Raw genomic sequence first — 22,560 nt, 5'->3', positions numbered from 1 at the left:
CTGCAAACTGATTTTCAGACCTTGCGCCTGAACAGAAATAATGGAAAAAATCAAAAGATAGAATTATCAAGTTAATATTCGTAAGCGACCTTTGACCCGGTCACCAGGCAGGTCGCTCCCCCCATCTGCCACGCAGCCCCCTGTGGGTTGAACCTCCGTTGCCGCTTTTGCCGCCCGACTGCTCGCTCCCTTTTTTATTCTGTACCCCTGCGCTTGGCTTCTGTCCCACTTTGTTTTTTCATTCTGTGCCCCTGTGTTTTTCTTTCTGTACCCCTGTGCTGTTGTCCCTCTCCCACCGTCTTTTCCCGCCGTTTTTTCCCCCGCCACTGAGCCCCTGCGGCCCCGCCCCCTTCACTCCCATTGGCCGCCCCGCTCCCACCTCCCAGCTGCTCCTCCCTCCCTCTGCCCTCATATGGAGGCCGCGTAGCGGACACGCGGAGCGGGCGCGCCTAGCCCGTCTGCGCCCGTCCGTGCCTGGACCGCACCCAGCGCCAGAACCCCTGGACCCCGCACCCCTCGCAACGCCAGACTGCACTACGACGCAAGCACCCTCCACGCACTCAACACCAGACGAGACCACCCCTGCTATCGGGCCACCCCGAAACGCACCCAGGGGCCTTTCACCTGCCGGAACTGCAGATTCACCAGCATCCAAACCTCCACACCACCAGCCAGACAACCCAACCACCTCCGCTGCATCCTCCTCAACACCCGCTCCGCTCGCTAGCACGCCATCGAACTCTGGGACCTCCTAGACTCCACCGCCCCCGACGTAGCCTTCCTGACGGAGACCTGGCTGAACGCCACCTCAGCACCAGACATCGCCATAGCCATCCCACAGGGCTACAAGATCTCCCGCAGAGACCGCACCAACGGAGTGGGAGGAGGAATCGCCATCATCCACAAAGACTCCATCAAAATCTCAACGAACACCGATGACACCCTCACCACCGCCGAGCACATGCACTTCCAGATCCACACCGACCCCAACACCACCCTCAGAGGAACTCTCATCTACAGACCTCCTGGAGCCCGCCCACAGTTCAGTGACACCATCGCCGACCTCATCAGCACCCACTCCCTCGCTTCCACGGACTACATCCTCCTCGGGGACCTGAACTTCCACCTCGAGAACAACAACGATGCCAACTCCACCGCCCTGATCGACAACCTCGGACTCAAACAGCTCGTAACGACATCTACTTACGCCGCTGGACACACGCTCGACCCCATCTTCTCCACAAGCCCCCACGTCTCCTTCAACCACACCACCGAACCACACTGGCCCGACCACAGATGCGTCCACTTCACCTTCAGAAAACCCACCACACACCACCGCACTAAACAGCTACCACGCCGCTGCTGGGGCAAGGTCACCGAGGACCAACTGACTACCGCCCTCGCCCTGAGACCACCTACCGACCCCACCGACCCAGACACCGCCGCGACCAACCTCACACAGTGGATCAACGACTGCGCCAACACCCTCGCCCCTCTCAAGACCTCTACAACCAACCAAACCAACAAGAAAGCCGCCTGGTTCACCGAGGACCTCCGGATCTCCAAGCACACCTGTCGGAAGCTGGAGAAGAAATGGCTCCACGACCGAACACCAGACAACCACACAGCCCTCAAGAGCACCACCCGTAGACACTACCAACTCATCAGGACCGCCAAGAAGACCGCCTTGACAACAACGCACACAACACCTAAGAGCTCTTCAGCATAGTGAAAGAACTCTCCAACCCCAGCTCCAACACCAACGACATCCCGCCATCTCAAGACCTGTGCAACTCCCTGGCCACCTTCTTCCACCGACATCCACGACAGCTTCAACTCCGACCCCCCCGCGCCCACCACCGAGTCCACCACCCCTGCGACTACCACTTGCACCAGTCGCCTGACCGTCTGGTCCAGCGTCAGCGATGAAGACGCCATCAAAACCATGAACTCCATCCACTCCGGATCCCAGTCGGACCCCTGCCCTCACCACGTCTTCAACAAAGCCAGCGCAACCATCGCGCCCCACCTCCGGAAAACAATCAACTGTTCCTTGGAGACAGCAACCTTCCCAGAAAGCTGGAAGCACGCCGAGATCAACGCCCTTCTGAAGAAGCCCAAGGCGGACCCCAAGGACCTCAAGAACTTCCGGCCTATCTCCCTGCTCCCCTTTCCGGCAAAAGTGACCGAGAAGATTGTCAACAAACAGCTGACCCGCTACCTCGAAGTTAACATCCTGGACCCTTCCAAATCCGGTTTTCGCAGCAACCACAGCACCGAGACCACCCTCATCGCCGCCACTGACGACATCCGGACCCTGGACAAAGGAGAAACAGCCGCCCTCATCCTCCTGGACCTATCAGCAGCCTTTGAAACGGTCTGCCACCACACCCTATCAGCACGCCTCCATGACGCCGGTATCCAAGTGAAGGCCCTGGCCTGGACCACATCCTTCCTCTCCGGCAGAACCCAGAGCGTCCGCCTCCCACCCTTCCGCTCCAAAACCACATAGATCATCTGCGGCGTCCCACAGGGATCCTCCCTCAGCCCGACGCTGTTCAATATCTACATGGCCCCCTCGCCCATGTTGCACGACAACACAACCTCAACATCATCTCCTACGCCGACGACACCCAGCTGATCATATCCCTCACCGAAGATCCCCACACCGCCAAAGCTAACCTCCACAGAGGAGTGAAGGCCGTAGCCGACTGGATGAAGGACAGCAGACTGAAGCTGAACTCAGACAAGACAGAGGTCCTCATTCTCGGACCAACCCCATCAGCCTGGGACGACTCTTGGTGGCCCACGTCACTAGGCACAGCCCCGGAACCCACGGACCACGCACACAACTTGGGGTTCATCCTCGACTCCACTCTCTCCATGACCAGGCAAGTCAACGCCGTCTACGCGTCCTGCTTCAACACCCTCCGTATGCTCCGCAGGATCTTCAAATGGATCCCCCTCAACACGAGAAAAACCGTTACCCAGGCCCTCATCACCAACAGACTCGACTACGGGAACGCCCTCTACTCAGGAACTACAAACAAGCTCCTGAGACGACTCCAACGCATCCAGAACGCCTCGGCCCGACTCATCCTCGACGTCCCCCGCCGCAGCCACATCACACTCCACCTGAGAGGCCTGCACTGGCTCCCCGTCAACAAAAGGATCACCTTCAAGCTCCTGATCCACGCACACAAAGCACTGCACAACATCGTACCCACCTACCTCAACAACCGACTCAGCTTCCACACCCCCACCCGAAGCCTCCGCTCAGCCAACCTCGCCCTCGCCACAGTCCCTCGCATCCGAAAAACCACCGGCGGCGGCAGATCCTTCTCCTACCTCGCCGCCAAGACCTGGAACACTCTCCCCACGATCCTACGACAGACCCAGGACCTGCTGGCCTTCAGTAGAGTCCTCAAGACCTGGCTCTTCGACCAGTAGCACCCCTCCTTCCCCAGCGCCTTGAGACCCTCTCGGGTATGTAGCGCGCTTTACAAATGCAGTGATTGATTGATTGAATATTCTCCAAGAACAACCAAAAGGCTCACCAGTTTTAGGAGAAAAATCTCATCTGCTCTGAACCATTGCAAAGACTTGTTTTAATTAAGTAACACCACGCCTCCTTTTTAGTCAATTTGCATAGAAGAGGTTCACCAAACCAAATTCATCTTGCAATTACTGTGATAAACAGTACAGCGTATAAAATCAAAATATTGTGTCATGTTGCATTAAAAAAAATCATCTTAATGTTCCTTGCCGTCTGTGCTTTCCTTTCATTAAAGTTTATTTTATCTAATTTTCCCTGATGGCAAAGAAAGTGAAGGTTAACTGACTACTTAAGAAAATGATTATATTCAAAAAAAGGAGTTTGAGAGGGAAACTATACCAGGCCACCCTCCACTCAGTCAATAATGCAAAACAAAGACCTGGTAGTAATAAAGCACTTATTTGAATACATGGGATTGATAAGAGGGTAATGTACACAACTATTACGCCGTCAACAGTAGTTCTGATCATGAACTATCAATAAATCCCTCATGCCATAGAACTTAGTACTTTGAAATTCCAAAAAGTAAAAAACAACCAACCATGTGAAAATTATTCCACCAACTTCTGTGAAAGCCAGAACTAGAAAAAAGGTGTGAAAAAATGAGAAAGCATCTCACGTGCGCAACACCAGGGGAGCTGCTGGCAGGTTCTCACCAGTTTGCTCACGAGTTTCTCATCATCGATGTCTTTCTCATGTGAAAAACAGGGAGGTTTATTTAGGCAGCCCAAAACCAAAAAATAGAGGGGGAGGTATTATTGAAAAAAAGAAAAGACCCTTGAAGTCTTAGAAGTAAAATTAGGTCTGACCCACGTGTATAGTTCCAGTTATTTTATTCCATTTCTGTGAGTCATCCCAAGGTTAAAAACACGGTCATGTTATGTAACCACATTCAAGAATGGCCAACATGTTTCATTGCCTACTCATCTTTGCGGCAAATTCATCAGGGCGTCAAGGAACTGCAGTCACTTCCCTGGATTTTATCTATATTCAAAAAATATAGAAAAACTGCACACATGCAGGAAACATAAAACACACACAAGGTTGGTGAATGCATGAAAGAAACCAATTGCACCCCATTTAAAACAGATATAGACATATATCTTCCAAAAAATGACTGCAAAGTCATCAATGTAGGTTAACTAATGAGAGCCAAGGGCCCGCATACCAGCTCTCAAATAGTTTAGAGGGGCAATGCAAGTCGCATTCTTTGTTCCAATAAAAAGCACATCCGTTGCTTACACCTTCGTCTGGAGAAACAGATACGAGGAAAATATATCGAGTGAGCAAAAGGAAAAACCTTGATCCAGACCTTTATACACTCAGACTCATGAAACACACTAGCAGCAGAGATGGGATAATGTCTATTTAATGCCTGCCTTTCGCACTACCAACTCATTTGAACAACATGCTCATGTAATGCGGGAGGGCCCCGAGCACCAGACATTCATCAGCGTTTTAATAGTCTCCTATTTCACCCTGGTCTACGCCCACTTCCAAATGGCCCTTCGTCCTGTTCGTCTTTTCACTCGTCCCAATATGACATGCACCCAAAGTTATCAGCGTTATAACAACTAACATAGCACACTCCATACCGACTGGTCTACCCTCACCGTAACGTTCCTTGGACCGCGTCTTTACTCATTCCAGGATCAACGGGAATGTGGACGCGGCCGAGATTTTAACCGGCAGGACATGTCAAGCGCTTCCGGGTCACGACTTGGAACCGAGGCCAGACACCCGGAGTTAAAACAGCATCGGTTTCTAGACGACCGACAGCGCGGCCATCTTACAGTGGCAAGACTAATGTAAATAAGTGAACATATAGGATCAAAGGTGCATTAAAACTGGCATGTCTATAACATTTTTCAGACCAAACAATCAATGGACCACGTCCCAGCTAATTAATAGATGGACTGTTCAGATAAACAAGGAGAACCTACTGGGCACAGCGAGAATGGATACGCAGCCAGGATCCGGAAGCGCTTGACATGTCCTGCCGGTTAAAATCTCGGCCGCGTCCACATTCCCGTTGATCCTGGAATGAGTAAAGACGCGGACCAAGGAACGTTACGGTGAGGGTAGACCAGTCGGTATGGAGTGTGCTATGTTAGTTGTTATAACGCTGATAACTTTGGGTGCATGTCATATTGGGACGAGTGAAAAGACGAACAGGACGAAGGGCCATTTGGAAGTGGGCGTAGACCAGGGTGAAATAGGAGACTATTAAAACGCTGATGAATGTCTGGTGCTCGGGGCCCTCCCGCATTACATGAGCATGTTGTTCAAATGAGTTGGTAGTGCGAAAGGCAGGCATTAAATAGACATTATCCCATCTCTGCTGCTAGTGAGTTTCATGAGTCTGAGTGTATAAAGGTCTGGATCAAGGTTTTTCCTTTTGCTCACTCGATATATTTTCCTCGTATCTGTTTCTCCAGACGAAGGTGTAAGCAACGGATGTGCTTTTTATTGGAACAAAGAATGCGACTTGCATTGCCCCTCTAAACTATTTGAAAGCTGGTATGCGGGCCCTTGGCTCTCATTAGTTAACCTACATTGATGACTTTGCAGTCATTTTTTGGAAGATATAGGTCTATATCTGTTTTAAATGGGGTGCAATTGGTTTCTTTCATGCATTCACCAACCTTATGTGTGTTTTATGTTTCCTGCATGTGTGCAGTTTTTCTATATTTTTTGAATATAGATAAAATCCAGGGAAGTGACTGCAGTTCCTTGACGCCCTGATGAATTTGCCGCAAAGATGAGTAGGCAATGAAACATGTTGGCCATTCTTGAATGTGGTTACATAACATGACCGTGTTTTTAACCTTGGGATGACTCAGAGAAATGGAATAAAATAACTGGAACTATACACGTGGGTCAGACCTAATTTTACTTCTAAGACTTCAAGGGTCTTTCCTTTTTTTCCAATAATACCTCCCCCTCTATTTTTTGGTTTTGGGCTGCCTAAATAAACCTCCCTGTTTTTCACATGAGAAAGACATCGATGATGAGAAACTCGTGAGCAAACTGGTGAGAACCTGCCAGCAGCTCCCCTGGTGTTGCGCACGTGAGATGCTTTCTCATTTTTTCACACCTTTTTTCTGGTTCTGGCTTTCACAGAAGTTGGTGGAATAATTTTCACATGGTTGGTTGTTTTTTACTTTTTGGAATTTTAAAGTACTAAGTTCTATGGCATGAGGGATTTATTGATAGTTCATGATCAGAACTACTGTTGACGGTGTAATAGTTGTGTACATTACCCTCTTATCAATCCCATGTATTCAAATAAGTGCTTTATTACTACCAGGTCTTTGTTTTGCATTACTTAAGAAAATGAGCCTGGTCTTCTCATAGGCTGAGGGTTTTCAGCAGCAGTACACCAACTTTGGAATTCATTTCAAGTTGAAATTTAAACACTTCCCATTCTATATTTTATAGAAGGCTCTGCCAAATATTCAGTTTGATGGGTTTTTCTGGATTAAGTCGGCTAAGTATCTTTTTTCTGGTTACTATGTTCTTCATCTGTGTATATAATTTACATTACATATTTTTCATTTGCATTTTTTGCAGATTCTGTCCTCGATGAAGTTCCTCTTCGTGGACCTGATGAGTTGGAGGTGTTCTGTGATGGCGGTCCTGTAGGCGGTGCGTGCTTCCGGTGTTTTGCTATTCCTTCATTTTTTTTCAAGTCGTCAGCACGAGCGCTTGGGTTCGTGGAGGTCTGTGGTGAAAGAGGTGGCTTTCGTGGCGTGTTGTCTGTTGGTGTTCTGGAGGGGTGCGAGCGTGTTGTATGAGTTGCCGCTCGATTTGTGGAGTTCGTTGGCTGCAGAGTTGGCATCGGTCGAGGTGGGGGGAGCAGTGCGGCTGAGGCGCTCTTTGGTGATCTTGCTCCAGTTTCTGTGCGGTGGGCTTCAAGAAGGAGAAGTGCATGCAGTGGTGGTCCGTCCAGATGGGTTGCGTGATGTGACTGAAGCGAATGTTGTTTCCTCCGGTGAAGATGGGCCAAGGATGTGTCCTGCCTTATGGGTGGGAATGGTGACGAGTTGCTTCAGTCCTATGTTGGCGAGGTTGTCTAGTAGGGCGGTGGAGTTGGGGGTCGCTGAGGTTGTCGAGGTGGAAATTAAGGTCTCCGAGAAATACGTAGTCAGAGGAGGCGAGGGGGTGGGGTGAGATGTGGTCTGTGTTGGTGAATGAGGCACAGGGACCAGAGGGTCTGTAGGTGGCGGTCCCACATAGAGTCGTTCTGGGGTTGACCTGAATCTGGAAGTGGATGTGTTCCATGGGGGGGTGAGAAGCCGTTCGAGATGGAGGTTGTCAGGTGGAGGGAGCTTTTGTGGGCGATGGAGAGTCCTCCTCCAGTTTGGTTGGGGCGGTCTTTTCTCTGGATCTTGTACCCGTCAGGGATGGCGGTTGAGATGTCGGGTGTGGAACTGGTGTTTACCCAGGTCTCTGTGAGGAAGGTCGACGTCTGGCAACAGCACACTTCGTGATACAATCAACTTTGATGAAACTTGTGTCACAATCTCCTGAAATAAAGTGGATCTGACTCACAAAAATGCTTTTGCAGTCGTCAGGAATTAATTCCTTTTACAATACACAATGCATATAAGAGGCCAGACAGACAAAGCTGAAGACTGTATGCAGCAATCAAAAGTAATTCTGATATGCTAATAATTCACACAAAAACAGGGGTCGTGTTGAGATCACCAGCAAGTTTAAGAAGTCCATGTTTTCACATTAAATCACACATTTTTCACAAGTGCTTTATGGTTCTGCAGCACAGACTAGCAATTTAGAGGTAGGGATGTGGCATCCTGAACTGTACAGTGGTTAAGGTGAGCCCATATTTAAGATGTTGCTAAATAATGTGCAAACCTGAGAATTAAGTCCTTCGCCTTCTCAGAGATTGGAACTTCTGGAGGAAATACAAGAGTTTCTTTCCAGTTCATTACTTTCCTATATGTTTCCTGTGGCGTTTCAGAACAGAAAGGTGGGTATCCTATAGAAAGGCAAATACAGAACTGTTTTACCATTAAACCAAAACATTGAAAGAATACAAATGAGTAAAGCAAACTCACAAAATGTAGCTTTTCACTAGTATATTTCTAGGGAGACCGGAACTGTACCTCAAAATGTCAGTTTCATATCAACTGAAAAAAAATTACATTAAATCCACAACATAAGAACTAGAATATGTAAAACAAAGTTGATGTTTTTCAGGAGAATATTTTTGGTTAGGTGATGGACTAATGATTAAACCAATAGCCCCACACTCAACCAAAAATGTTCCTCCAAACAGAAATCCATTTTACCCAATTCATTCCATTTTTCTTTTACTCCTTTATGCTGTGGTTGCAATTTCCTCAATGGAGTTCCTCTTATGGCTTTCCTACAATGTTTTTTGTTTGTTTTAACTTTTATATAACTAAATGCCAAAACAGCATTGTACATGGTTTGGGTTTACCATTTGAATCATAAATGGCATAACCGGTGATGCTACAGTCTTGGCTCCAAGGATAAAGTTCTTTTCGTATATGGATTCTGCTACAGGGCATCAGATTGAAAGTCTTGGAATACTATTGCAATGAAGCTTGAGCTACTTGAAGTCATTAAATCTATAAAAGCAACACGGACCAAATGCTAATTTTTTTTTAAAACACACCCTTCTGATGTGTGGGTTTGTCAAGTTACAGATGTTCAAAGACAGGAAGAGGGCTTATTAAATCATTTGAGAAGCAGAGAACTATTCTGTAATGCACTAGCTGGACTAATAGAAAAACATTATCATACCCATTGATGAATTACTATGATGGTGAGTGAAGGTTATATTTTACATTGAAAAGAAAACATTACATATAGTAAATCTATCATTAATTAAATACGTTGATTAACTCAGCTAACACGAAAATAAGTTACTTACCTGTAACTGTAGTTCACCAGTTTTGAGACTCTTTCACACATTCAAAAGCTTGAATAATTCCCCGTCGTCAAGATGGGTGTCCCACGGTACCTTATAATAACAATGCAATGTTAAACAGACTAGAAAGGCCCTGGGCCCTTCAGTATTGTAACATATCCTATTCATTTTTATTAAAACAAGAGATTAAACTTAGGTTTGAACTGATCAACATGCCCTGCCCTCTAGAACACTCCTGTGAGAAGCTCCAGTCCCTTAGATTTTCAAAGCACGAGTGTAGACTAAACACCCACAAAGAGAGCAAGAGAGAAGGTGAACTCAGGGGAGGAGGGTGGGTCGCAGGTGAATCTATGAAAGATTCCAATAGTGGAGAAGGATAATGTTACTTACCCAGTAAGCATCTGTTTTTGGCATGTATAGCTGTAGATTCACATGCTTTGCATACTCCTGCCACCTCGTGTTGGGTCCGGATGTTTGCAGTTTGTTTTTGTTCGAAGAAGTCTTTTCCAGTCACGAGGTAGTGTACTCCTCCTTTCGGTGATAGTGCACATGGCAATTGACTCCATTGCTAGACTGTTTTCCCGTAGAGGGTGAGAATGTAGTTATTAGAAAAGAATAGAGATGTCCATGCATATGTATGTATACTAAAGAGAGAACTGCAGCAGCTTCAGGTACCCGGGGAGGCGGGTGGGCGCATGTGAATCTACAGCTATACATGCCAAGAACAGATGCTTACTGGGTTAGTAACATTATCCGTTTGAGGCATGTGAGCTGTAGATCACATGCTTTGCATAGACTATCAAGCAGTATTCTCCCAAACCGGTTGCTAACCTGTAGTTGCTGGAGTGGTCTGAAATTGTGTTTTAAGTACTGCTTGGCCCACATTAGCTTGTTGTCTCGCTAACACATCTACACAATAGTGTTTGGTGAATGGGGGCAGTGTAAACCATGTTGCAGCTTTGCAAATGTCAACTATGGGGATGTTTCCTAAGAAAGCCATAGTAGCCCCCAACTTGCAAGTGGAATGCACCCAAGGGGGTACAGTTAAGAGTTCTTTTTGCTTTTGCATAACAAGTTTGAATGCATTTAACAATCCACATTGCAATACCTGATTTGGAGACAATATTGCTCTTGTATGGTGGTGCAAAAGCAACAAAAAGTTGTTTGGTCTTACGAAATGATTTTGTTCTTTCGATGTAATATAAAAGAGCTCTTTTGACATCTAAGGTGTGTACAGCTCGTTCTGCAACAGAATCAGGTTGAGGGAAGAATACAGGTAATTCTACAGACTGATTTATGTGAAATGCAAATAGTACCTTAAGAAGAAATTTGGGGTTTCTACGAAGAACCACTTTGCCTCTGTGCAGTTGAAAAAAAAAGGTTCTTCTATGGTTAGTGCCTGTAGTTCACCCACTCTCCTCAGTGAAGTGATTGCAATGAGGAAAGCGGTTTTCCAAGAGAGAAACTGTGGCTCACATTTATACATAGGTTCAAAAGGTGGCCTCATTAGTCTTGTGAGGACTATGTTAAGATTCCACACTGGGGCAGGTAGGAGTCTTGGTGGTATGACTCTTTTAAGTCCTTCCATGAAAGCTTTAATCACTGGCACTCTGAAAAGCGATAAATGTTGCCTATTTTGTAGGTACACAGCTATTGCAGCGAGATGTAGCCTGATGGAGGTGTAAGCCAATCCGAACTGCTGCAAGTGTAACAAATAGCAGATGATGTTTTGTATGAAAGCATCAAGAAGGATGATGTGATTGTTATTGCAATAAATCAAAGCGTTTCCATTTAACTGCGTAACAGCCTTTTGTGGTAGGCCTTCTGGCCTCTCTCATGATGTTCATGCAGTCTGGTGGAAGGTTCAGGTAACTAAACTCTATAATTTCAGGAGCCAGATCGCAAGGTTCAGTTGTTTAAGATCTGGGTGTCTGATTTCTCCATGGTTCTGTGTGAGGAGACTGGATGTTAGGTGCAGCTTTTGATGCAGGACCAGAGACAGTTCCAACAGGGTTGTGAACCATGGTGGACTGCCCATGTGGGAGCTACTAGGACCAGTGTGAGGGATGTTTGCCTGAGCTTCCGAAGTACTCATGGAATGAGTGGGAGAGGCAGAAAACCATAGGCAAATATCCCAGTCCAGTTCTTCCATAGTGCATTGCCCTTGGAGAGTGGGTGCGAGTACCTGGAGGCAAACCTTTGGCATTTTGCGATTTCGTTTGTGGCAAACAGATCTATCTGAGGGACTCCCCAACTTTAGAAGTATGGGAGGAGAACCGGAGGGTGAAGTTCCCATCCGTGTATTTGCTGCCTCCGTCTGCTGAGGAGGTCTGCATTCTGGTTGTTCACTCCTGGGAGGTGTTCCGCTAGGAGATAGATTTTGTGATGAATGGCTCACCTCCAGATGTCTTGGGATATGTGAGACAGTTGGAGAGAGTGTGTGCCCCTCTGTTTTTGTATGCAATACATAGCTGTCATGTTGTCTGTACGAACTAAGACAGCTCTGCCAACCAGGTGAGTTTAAAATGCCTTAAGGGCTAGAAAGAGTGCAATCAACTCTAGATAATTTTTGTAGAGCAATTTGTGTTGTCGGCTTCATAGGCCTTGCACTGTGTGGTGCTGAAGATGAGCTCCTCAACCAGTGAGGGACGCGTCCGCTGTTAGTAATGTCTGTTGAACCTGGTCTTTAAAGGGCCGTCCTTTTGATACATTTTGTGTGTTCCACCACTGCAGAGAGCGATGAGTACGGCTGCTTACCAACACTAGATCAGTTAGCAGACCATATGGTTGGTTCCACTGACTCGCTAAGCATTCCTGAAGGGGATGCATGTGCAGCCCGTCATGGGGAACGATCATGATGCAGGATGCCATCATTCTCAGTAGTTGCATATACTGGAAGCGAGTGATTGGATTGAAACTGGAGAACTAAAGCCTGACTATTGCGAATTCTGGTTGCGTTGGGAAACGCCAGAGCCTTTTGAGTATTTAAGGTGGCTCCTAGGTAGTTTTCAGTAGTGGCAGGCTGGAGAAGTGATTTTAGCACACTGACTGTAAACCTCAAGGTTGAGGTAGTAACTGAATTGTTCTGTGAGTGTGCTGGAGACATTTTGGATATGTACTCGCTTGGATGAGCCAGTCGTCCAAGTAGGGGAAGACATGTGTTGACTTTTCAGGTGAGCAGCGACTACCACCAGACCCTTTGTGAAGACTCTGGGGGCAGTAGTGACTCCAATGGAGTACCTTGAACTGGTAATGTTGATTCACCATCACAAATCTGAGCAATTTGCGATGAGCGGGATGGATCAGAATATGGAAAAAGGTGTACTTTAAGTCTAGAGTAGACAGAAATTTGCCCCCCTTTAGCAGAAGTGGTAATACTTGTTAAAGGGTTACCATGTGAAAATGGTATGATTGTCAAGATTTAGTTCTCTGAGGTCCAATATTGGTCTGAGAAAACTGTCTTTTTGGGATATTAGAAAGTAAAACGAGTACACGCCCGACCTGTGGTGTTGTGGTGGTATGGGCTCTATAGCCCCTTTTAGAAGGAGAGACTGCACCTCTTTTTGAGGAGGTGTAGGTAATCCGGTGAGTTTGTGTGACCTTGGGGTAATGTTTGGAGGATTGTTGGTGAACTCCAGGCAGTAACAAGAACAGATGGATTCTAGTACCCACTTGTCTGTTATGGACTGCCAGACGGGTAGGAAATCTGAAAGTCGCCCCTGACAGGTGTTAAATGGTCGGGAGGGGAGTGTAGGAAGTCACTGCTTTGTATTGGAGGGGAAGGTGCGTGTATTTGAGCTTCTACCTCTTCCTTTGCTGTTGTTGTCTCTGTAACCCCCTCTGAAGTAGCCCTAGAGGCAGAGGGTTGGGTGTTGCCCTTGTACCTGGTGGAATCTCTGAGGAGTTATTTTTGGACCCTCCGCAATAGAAGGAGCACTGAAAGGAACCCACATGCTTGTGTTAGTTGAAGGGTTTCCACGGATTTGGCCACTTCAGCATCTTTCTTCATTTTTTCCAGTGAGGAATCTAGCACTGGGCCAAAGAGGTGTTCTTTGTCAAAGAGTGTGTTCAGTATGGAAGTCTGAACCTCAGGTTGCTGCGGTTTACAGATCTAGCAGCAGTGTCTGCAGCATCTAGGGAGCACCTGGATGCATTATTTGAAATGAGCTGTCCCTACCACACTAGGGCTTGTGCTTTAGATTTATGTTCATCGGGCAGAAATTGGAGCAAGTGCTCCATCTCGTCCCAATGCGCACTGTCATACCTTGCGAGCAGCGCTTGCGTGTTAGAGATCCACCAGAAGTTTTATGCCTGAGAAGCTACCCTTTTCCCCGAAGCGTAAAGAAGCTTAGATTCTTTATCTGGGTGTGGAGCATCTCCTGTAGTTTGGGAGTTGGCCCTTTTACGTGCGCTGGACACCAATTGGGAGTCCAATGGAAATTGTCCTTTTATGTACGCTGGTGCTGGATTGTACTTTTCATCTACCCTAGGGGTAGGGATACGGGGCTCGAAGGGGTAATTAATTATGTCATCAACGTGCCTGATCATACCCTTAAGCATGGGGAGTGTGTGCGATGACTTTTGTGTGCTGCTAAGGGTTTCAAAAAGGAAAACCTCTTCAAGGGATTCTTTGTGCAGCTGTAACTCGTGGTAGTTGGCAGCTCTACCCACCAGTTCTATGTAACCTAAGCTGTCGTCCAGTGGAGAGGGCTTGGTAGGGTACAGGTCAGGGTTATTTCCTGTGGGAGAGTCGGTATTCTAATCTGCCCATGGGTCTGGGAGTAATGGTGCATTGTCCCTAGCCCCGTCGACATGCACATCATCCTGATCTTCAGGTGTATGTGGTGGTGAGTGCTCAGGTGAAATTATTAAAGATTAAGGCTGAGGAGAAGAAGGAGATGGAAGGGGAGAAGGATTAGTCCCGACATTCTTCCTCCTTAAAGGAATGTGGTAGGGCTCCTCTGTGTCAGGTTTCCTTTTAAGGGTCACTTTTGTGGTGATATGTCCAGTAGTTGGATGGATATACAACTGCCTCTGTTTCGGATCCGGTTTGGTAGGCGGAGCATCAAAATGCTATTCTTGAGATGGAATCATTACGTTATTTCGGTGCCAAAAGTTCCGATGCCGAGGTTTTGGATCCTGATGATTTCGGATCCGAAAGTGTTTTTAGCATCGAAGGGGGCGGGCATGAGCCGGACTTCGACTTTGATCCCGAAGGTTTCGGCTCAAAGCCGTAAGGCTTTTGGGTGTATTTCCGTGCCGAGCTGGAGGGTGGGACGTCGGAAACATGTTCTCGGTGCCGCCCGTGGCCCGGAGGTTGGGGTTGGACCGGAGCCTTCTTCTTGGACTGAGGTAGACTTTTGGGCAAGGGAGGATCTGTACTCCCCTGTACGCTGCCCTTGCGGGATTTCACCATCCCCCTCGGAGATAAAGATGGGATCCTGTTCTTCTTCTTCGGCTCCCATGGCGTCTCCAGCTTCTTTTTCTAAATCCTCTCCGAAGGGGTCCGGAATGGAACTTGCGTGTTGGCTCCGCATGTCACCAAGTCGAGCCAGACGCTCGCGAAGATTCTTCTTCGAGCAGAAAGCCTTGCATGCGTCGCAGTCCTGTTCTCTGTGCTCCAGAGACAAGCACAGGTTGCACACTTCGTGTGAGTCGGTGCGCAGAAACTTCACGTGGCACCGAGGGCAGAATTTGAATGAAGTTCGTTCCATTGACTGTGAGGCGGACCGACGCGGGTAAGCCAGACGACCTTCCACGAGCTTCCCGATCTGAAGAGTTTTTTTTTTTAGAAGTACAATATTTGAAGAATGGGATATGCTAGCGAAAACAATAGCATCGAGGGTGTCTTGCGCACAGAGGGAAACCGTGTCGAACCGGAGCACAGCAATTCAAGTCGGAAACCGATGGCGAAAAAAAAATATAACAATGGAGTCGATGCTCATGCGCACTATCACCGAAAGGAGGACTCACTTACCTCGTGACTGGAAAATAATTCTTGGAACAAAACCAACTGCAAACATCCCAACCCAACACTAGATGGCAGGAATATGCAAAGCATGTGATCTACAACGCACATGCCTAGAACCTACAGTTACAGGTAAGTTACTTATTTTCTTACTCCAGTATTGGAACATTCATAAATTCACATGCTTGAATCAGATTACATAGCAGTGTTGAAGTACATTTTAACATGAATGGCACATACACACATATATATATACATACACATATACAGGCGGTCATGGTGGCAGAATAAATAATTAAGCACCTTATTGGCGGTCCGCTCTCCGTTTTTTTCCGTAGGAAGGTAAGAGCTCACAAACGAAGGAATTGGTCATACGTGTGTGTGTATATATATATATATATATATATATATATATATATATATATATATATATATATATATATATATATATATATATATATATATATATATATATATATATATATATATATATATATATATATATATATATATATATATATATATATATATATTACCTACTGGCGGTCGCCAGTAGGTAGTTATAGTTAGGACCCCTTTTCCATAGGAAAACCTCAACATTCTATTTTGAATAACTTTGGCGCCGGTCGATGAATCCTCGCGAATTTCTCAAAATAGGTGGGGCGCTACGCTCCGCTCCTACCCTGAAAGTCTCGGGGGGATCCGTCAAGCGGGGGCTGAGATAAAAGGGGGGTCCCAAAACGCGTTTTCCCCATGCATTTTTCCATAGGACCTTTAGAACGAGCTACAGCCCGAACGGCTGAACAGAATTACTCGAAATTTGGCAGAGAGGTAGTCCCTAGGTCAAGGAAGTGCCTTTTGTAGGTTTGGTGTAAATCTGTTCAGTAGATTCTGAGAAAATAGCCTTTAAATCAATATATATATCTGAGCCCGCTTACGGTACGCTTACCGTAAGTGTACGGTGGCGTGCGCGAGCGCGATTCTGATTGGCTCTTAGATCTTAGTAAACATTCGAATCGGCCGAAACCAGGAAGCGGCGGCCGCCATTTTGTGTATTTCACTCAGAAAAAAAAGAGTGAAAACAAGAAAAGGGGGCAATGAGGAGAGTTACAGACCCCCTTACATTTGTGAGGGGGTCAAAGAAGGACTGTAAAGTACAAAGAAAACATTTATTGATTTTAAAAAAAATCACAGGGTACGCGCACGGTAAGCTTACGGTAAGCGTACGGTAGAAAAAAAAAAAAAAAAAAATGAAAATCAGATTTAAGTGTTTAGATATTAGGGGGCTCTAAAAAGAGCCGTTGTGTTTATGAAATGATTTTTTAGTGGTACCTACAAGTAAGTACCGATGCAGAGTCTAAGGTTCAAGAGGAAGACTCTGTTCCCTTCATCATTGAAGTGCACACCATCTCCTCTATAAATGTCTTGCATGTCATAACGCAAGTTGTTGTGGTAAATGGCACCCATACCATAGTCACGGAGGAAAGCAGAAACAGATTTGTTGACGTGCTTTCTTGCTTTGTCATCGCACCGCGTGCCCACCGTGCGTGCACGGCACTAACTGCGTAAAGTGGGCGCGCGGTGCGCGAAGCGCACCGCGTGCTCACTGTGCGCGCACGGTGCGCGAAGCGCACCGTGCGCGCACGGAACGAACTGCGTTAAGTGGGCGCGCACGCCACGAATGGCGTAAAGTAACTTAGCATTTAAAAAACCGTACAAATTCACTGAAAAAACCATAGGTTTCACACACGTTATAGTTAGGAATTAGCATTTAAAAAACCTTGCAAATTCACTGAAAAAACCATAGGTTTCACACATGTTATAGTTAGCGGAAATTTTACTGATAAAAAACCAATGAAATTCCCCCGTTATAGTTAGTGCAGGCAACTATAACTCACGCGACCGCAATCTTCTGCTGATGACATATGTGTCTTTATGAAAAAAAAATATTTGTAATATATGTATAGCTAAAAATGTATGGAAGAAGACATGGGCAAATAAGTGTCTAAATACAGTATTAGCATCAGCAGAGGATTGCGGTCGCGTGAGTTATAGTTGCCTGCACTAACTATAACGGGGGAATTTCATTGGTTTTTTATCAGTAAAATTTCCGCTAACTATAACATGTGTGAAACCTATGGTTTTTTCAGTGAATATATATATATATATATATATATATATATATATATATATATATATATATATACACACACATATATATACACATACATACACACACACATATATACACACACAAACATATATATACACACACATACACACCCACACATATATATACACACCCACACATATATACACACACACACACATATATACACATACATATATATACACATCCACACATATACATATACACATACACATACAGCTTGTCACACCAAGTAGAATGGACCAGCACTCTCGTTAATTAAATCTTCGATTTATTGGCGAAAAAACAGAAAACAAACTAGTTTCGGCAACCCTGCCTTTGTCGATGTAGGCGGGCGCGTTGTCATGGAGATATTTGAACATGTGATTCATCACTGCTTAAAGAACGGACCAACAAATGATTGCATTTCTGCGGTGTCAAATCCCGCCCTGGATAGGCATATGCTCCCAACATAAGATATTATATCCTCACATGTCCCTTAACACGTCCAATCCAGGCCCATATGGTACCTACAGTTTTGTCCGAACCCTAAGAAACCTGCTCTCGCTTCCATGAAGCGAAGCGGATTGCTTTTGGACAAGGGAAGCTGCATGTCAGCAGCTCCCCTTGACTAAAAGCAATGCCGGATCCCGCAGGAGGCGGGGAGCCGGCTGGGACTGCGGGGGCATTGTGGCTCCCCCCACAGTCCCCAACGTTGAGACCAGGCCCCGGGGGATGGGGTCCCAGGGGTGGGGGGCCACGCAGCCCCCTTCTGTATAAATACTTTTTTTAAAACAAGGCCAGGCCAAGGGGATGGGGTCCCCGGGGCCAAAAGTGGCCCAGGAAAGGGGGGCCACGTGACCCCCCTATCCTGTAAAAATAATACAATACAAAATAAAATAAACAAGGCTATGCCCCGGGGATGGGGCTAAATTCGGCCTCGGGAGGGGGGGCCGCGCAGCTCCCTTTTTTTTTCTTTTCTTTTTTTTTAATGGTCAGGCCCTGGGGGATGGGGTCCCCAGGGCTTACAAGATATTAAGAGAAGGGGGGCCACATAACCCCCCTTCTAAAAATATCAAAAGAACAGAAAAGCCGGCATCTCGCTGGAGGCCCTGTCCCCTCCCTGCAGCACTCTGCAAGCGCCTCCTGGCACGTTCTGGTTTGGAGGATTAAGTCCCTTTGAGTGTGAAGGGTCATTAGGGGCCAACTAGCCCATTAGGTACCTCTAGTATGCCCCACACAGTGGGATTGCGGAGAGGTGCTCCGAGGCCACGCCCCTTTTTACAACACTCTGCACACACGCCTCTTGGTGCATTGCTGGTGGGGCAAAGAAGTCCTCTTGTGTCCTGAGTACCTCAGGACTAAAGTGGCCTTCATCCCACAAGCAGCAGTGCGCCAGGAGGAGCGTTTGCAGAGTGGTGTAAAAAAGGGGGCATGTCCTCGGACCACACTCAGCAATCTAGCTGTGTGGGGCTTACTAGAGGTACCTGGTGGGCTAGTTGGCCCCCAGGGACCCTCAAGATTCAAGGGGACTTAATCCTTAAACCAAGAACGCGCCAGGAGGCGCGTTTGCAGAGTGGTGGAGAAAGGGGGCGTGGCCTGTGCCCACCTGTCAGCAATCCCACTATCTGGGGCATACTGGAGGTATCAGGTGGGCTAGTTGGCCCCTAAGGACCCCCAGCAGCGAAGGGGACTTTAATCCCCATCCTAGAGCACGCCTGTTGCTTGATGGCAGAAGTGAATTGCGCTAGATATCCACCTTGCAATGCTCCACTTTGAAAGCAGATACCCTTTTCTGTGGTGGGCTGTAAGCCACAAACAGTTGATTAGACTTGCGAAAACCTTTTGTTTTGTCTAAATAGAACTTCAAGCACCTCTTGATGTCTAAAAAACGTAGTGCCCTTTCAGATGGCATGGAAGGGTCTGGAAAAATGTTTTCAGGATGACAGCTTCATTGAGATGAATGCCTGAATGAATTTTAGGAATTAACTTCGGGTTTGTGTCAAAACTCACTCTATCATCCCTAAATTGCATGGTGGAGGCCTGGATCTCGCAGACACGTCTGGCAGAGGTAAAAGCTACAAGGAGAGCCCCCTTCCAGGAAAGGAATTTAAAATCTGCTCTGTGAATGGGTTCAAACGGATGCTTCATAAACTATGAGAGCACAATGTTTAGTTGCCAAAGTGGAGGTGGAGGTTTAACTGGGGGAAAAACTCAAAATAACCCTTTGAGGAATTGCTTAACTATGTTGGCAGACCAGAATGATGGTGACTACGGTGATCATATGAAGCGGGATATGGCAGCTGAATGAACCTTAATAGATGCGTGAGCCAATCCTGAGCACGTTAACTGCAGAAGAAATGGAAGGATCTCTTTAGGTGAGGAAAAAAGTGGATGTATGTTGGCCTGTTGCCACCATATGCCAAATCTTTTCCACTTAAGGCAATAGGTTTTGTTTCTACTTTCTGCTCGGGCTCTTGGCAGTATGTCCCTGCAGTCTGGTGAGATGTTTACATGGGCAAATTCATTGTACTAAGGAGCCAGGTCGATAAGTGAAGAGACCTGGGATCTGGATGCCGCACATGGCCCTGGTTCATTGTTAGTAGAGAGGGTATATGGAGGTTTTGTTGCAGAGTACCCTAAATGCAATATTCTACTCAATAACAAAGCTATAGAAATGTTTGCGGACTCTTGTTCTCCTTTTACATTGCTAAATGTGGAAGATTACAAGAAAATTGTGGGAGATCAGGGCATGGTGATAAATAAACCAGATATTACACCACATGGTTACACTAAAGATCCTATTCCCCTGGTAGGCATGTTGGAAGCGCAAATAAACTAAAAAGGTAGGAAAGGTGTATCTCGTGAGTACAGGGTCTAACCTCTTAGGGTGGAAACACCAAAAGGAGTTTGGCTTCATACTCGATCCCAATAAGAAGGACAGGCCATCCTGGTCGAAGATGTTGACCATGAGAAAACTCTGTGATGAATTTCCGCGTCTTTTTTCCGACGAACTAGGGCTTTTGAAACAATACCAACATAAAATAAAGATCAGACAAGGTGCTAAACCTGTAGTCCACAAAGCTCGCCAAGTTCCTCTTCTTTTAAGACAGCCTCTAAAAACTGAACTTGACAAACTATGCCATTTAGGGGTCATACAATCTATTGATGCCTCGGAGTGGTTAGCACCCATCGTTATCGCTTCGAAAGCCAATGGGAAAGGCATCCGCCTTTGCATTGACTTACGCAGCCTAAATGAGAATATTTGGGTTGAGCGATTCCCCCTCCCCAACATCAACGAAATGCTGAGCACAATGGGAAAAGCCAAATTCTTCTCTGTAATTGACCTATCCATGGCATACTACCAGATTGAACTCCACCTGGAGTCCAGGCCTTTGACCGCTTTCTCCTCCCAATTTGGCACGTACATGTTCAGAAGGATGCCTTTTGCCCTTGCTTCAGCTGCCGCTGTTTTCCAAAAAATGATGCAGCAAGTGCTGGATGGCATCCCGAACAGTATGCGTTTCCAGGACGATGTTTTAGTCTATGGAGCAAATGAAGATGAGCACGACTCTGTGTTCAGAAAAGTATGTGCTAGACTGTCTGAAGCTGGTTTGACTGTAAAGCGGGATAAGTGTAAGGTAAAAGAGACAGAAGTAGATTACCTGGGGCATAAACTCTCATTTGAAAGGATCAGGCTTAAACATAGCCTAATTCAAGCAGTTAAAGATGCACCTTTTCCCTCGAATAAAGATGAACTCAAGTTCTTCTTAGGCTTGATCGAGTATATGGCGAAATTCATTCCAAGGTTCTCGGAGAAATGTGAAAGTTTACGAGAACTTTTGAAGGCTAAACAATAATTCAAGTGGGAGGAAAAACACTGTGAGACTGTAAACAGTTTGAAACAGGAAATGATTGAATCTCGTGCTCTTGGCCCCTTTGACCATAAAAAGAAAACTATTTTAAGCTCAGATGCCTCGAACAAAGGTCTGGGAGCAACCCTATCACAGAAAGGGGATGGGGGTGAGACCATTATTGCATTTGCCTCCCGCACCCTGAGTCAATCTGAACGGAATTATTCCGTAATCGAGAGAGAAGCACTAGCATGCTACTGGGCCATTATTCATTTTAAATTTTTCCTTTGGGGGACAAAATTCACGGTCCAAGCAGACCATAAACCCTTAACACAATTTTTTTCTTCTAAACAAGTACATTGCAAATCCCCTAGAATAGCAAAATGGGTTCTGGGGTTAGAGAATTTTTGCTTCAGAATTGAATACCTGCCGGGACAGGAAAATGTGGTGGCAGATTTTTTTATCTAGATCACCCCTCACAGTCAACCACAAAGAGGATCCTTTAGATGCTCCCATTCTATCCATCCATCTTCCTTCTTTCACCAAGGAGGAGTGAGATGAAGAAATGAAGAAGGACTCTAAGATGAATTCATTAAAAAGTTTAATAATCAATGGTTGGCCAGAGAAAAGCTGCAATGTCACGGACGATATGAAGGAGTTTTGGGAGGTTAGAAATGAACTAACCGTCATTGACAACAAAGTTTACCGCAACAGGAAAATAGTACCACCCGAGGCCCTTAGAGATAAAATTATAGTAGACCTTGCCCATGAGGGACACTTGGGGAGAAGTATTATCAAAAGTAAGGTCAGGAATAGCTTTTGGTTCCCGAAAATGGACTCGATGGTGGAGATAAAAGTGAAGGAGTGTATCAGTTGCGCTAGAAGCGACAAGACCAAAATCTTACACAAGGTTCCCTTGTCTCCAGTAGAAGTACCGGAAATACCATGGACAAAACTTGCAATGGACATAAATCGGTCCAATGGAGGCATTAGGGCCACAAAAATGGTTTATGTTTGTGCTAGTAGACTACACCTCACACTGGGTTAATGTCAAACTCACGTCTTCCACCACAACCAACAACCTCATCACATTTCTAAAAGAAATTAAGACTT

At 46.2% G+C, this 22,560-nt stretch overlaps 1 protein-coding gene across 7 annotated transcripts in view; it reads right to left on the bottom strand.

Annotated features, from left to right (window-relative positions):
- The window catches only part of STK38L (serine/threonine kinase 38 like), a 492,424-nt gene that overhangs the window by 78,866 nt on the left and 390,998 nt on the right, over positions 1-22,560 (bottom strand). For all 7 annotated transcript variants that reach the window (XM_085652796.1, XM_085652799.1, XM_085652802.1 and 4 more), the window contains one exon: positions 8,435-8,558. In XM_085652796.1, the coding sequence (XP_085508922.1) occupies positions 8,435-8,558 (124 nt within the window). The remainder of the gene's footprint in view (positions 1-8,434; positions 8,559-22,560) is intronic.

The sequence above is a fragment of the Triturus cristatus genome, chromosome 4_1, assembly GCF_964204655.1.
Source record: "Triturus cristatus chromosome 4_1, aTriCri1.1, whole genome shotgun sequence".
Lineage (NCBI taxonomy): Eukaryota > Metazoa > Chordata > Amphibia > Caudata > Salamandridae > Triturus > Triturus cristatus.
Note: the sequence above shows the minus strand (reverse complement) of the source record. Positions and strands in the feature narration are given on the sequence as shown.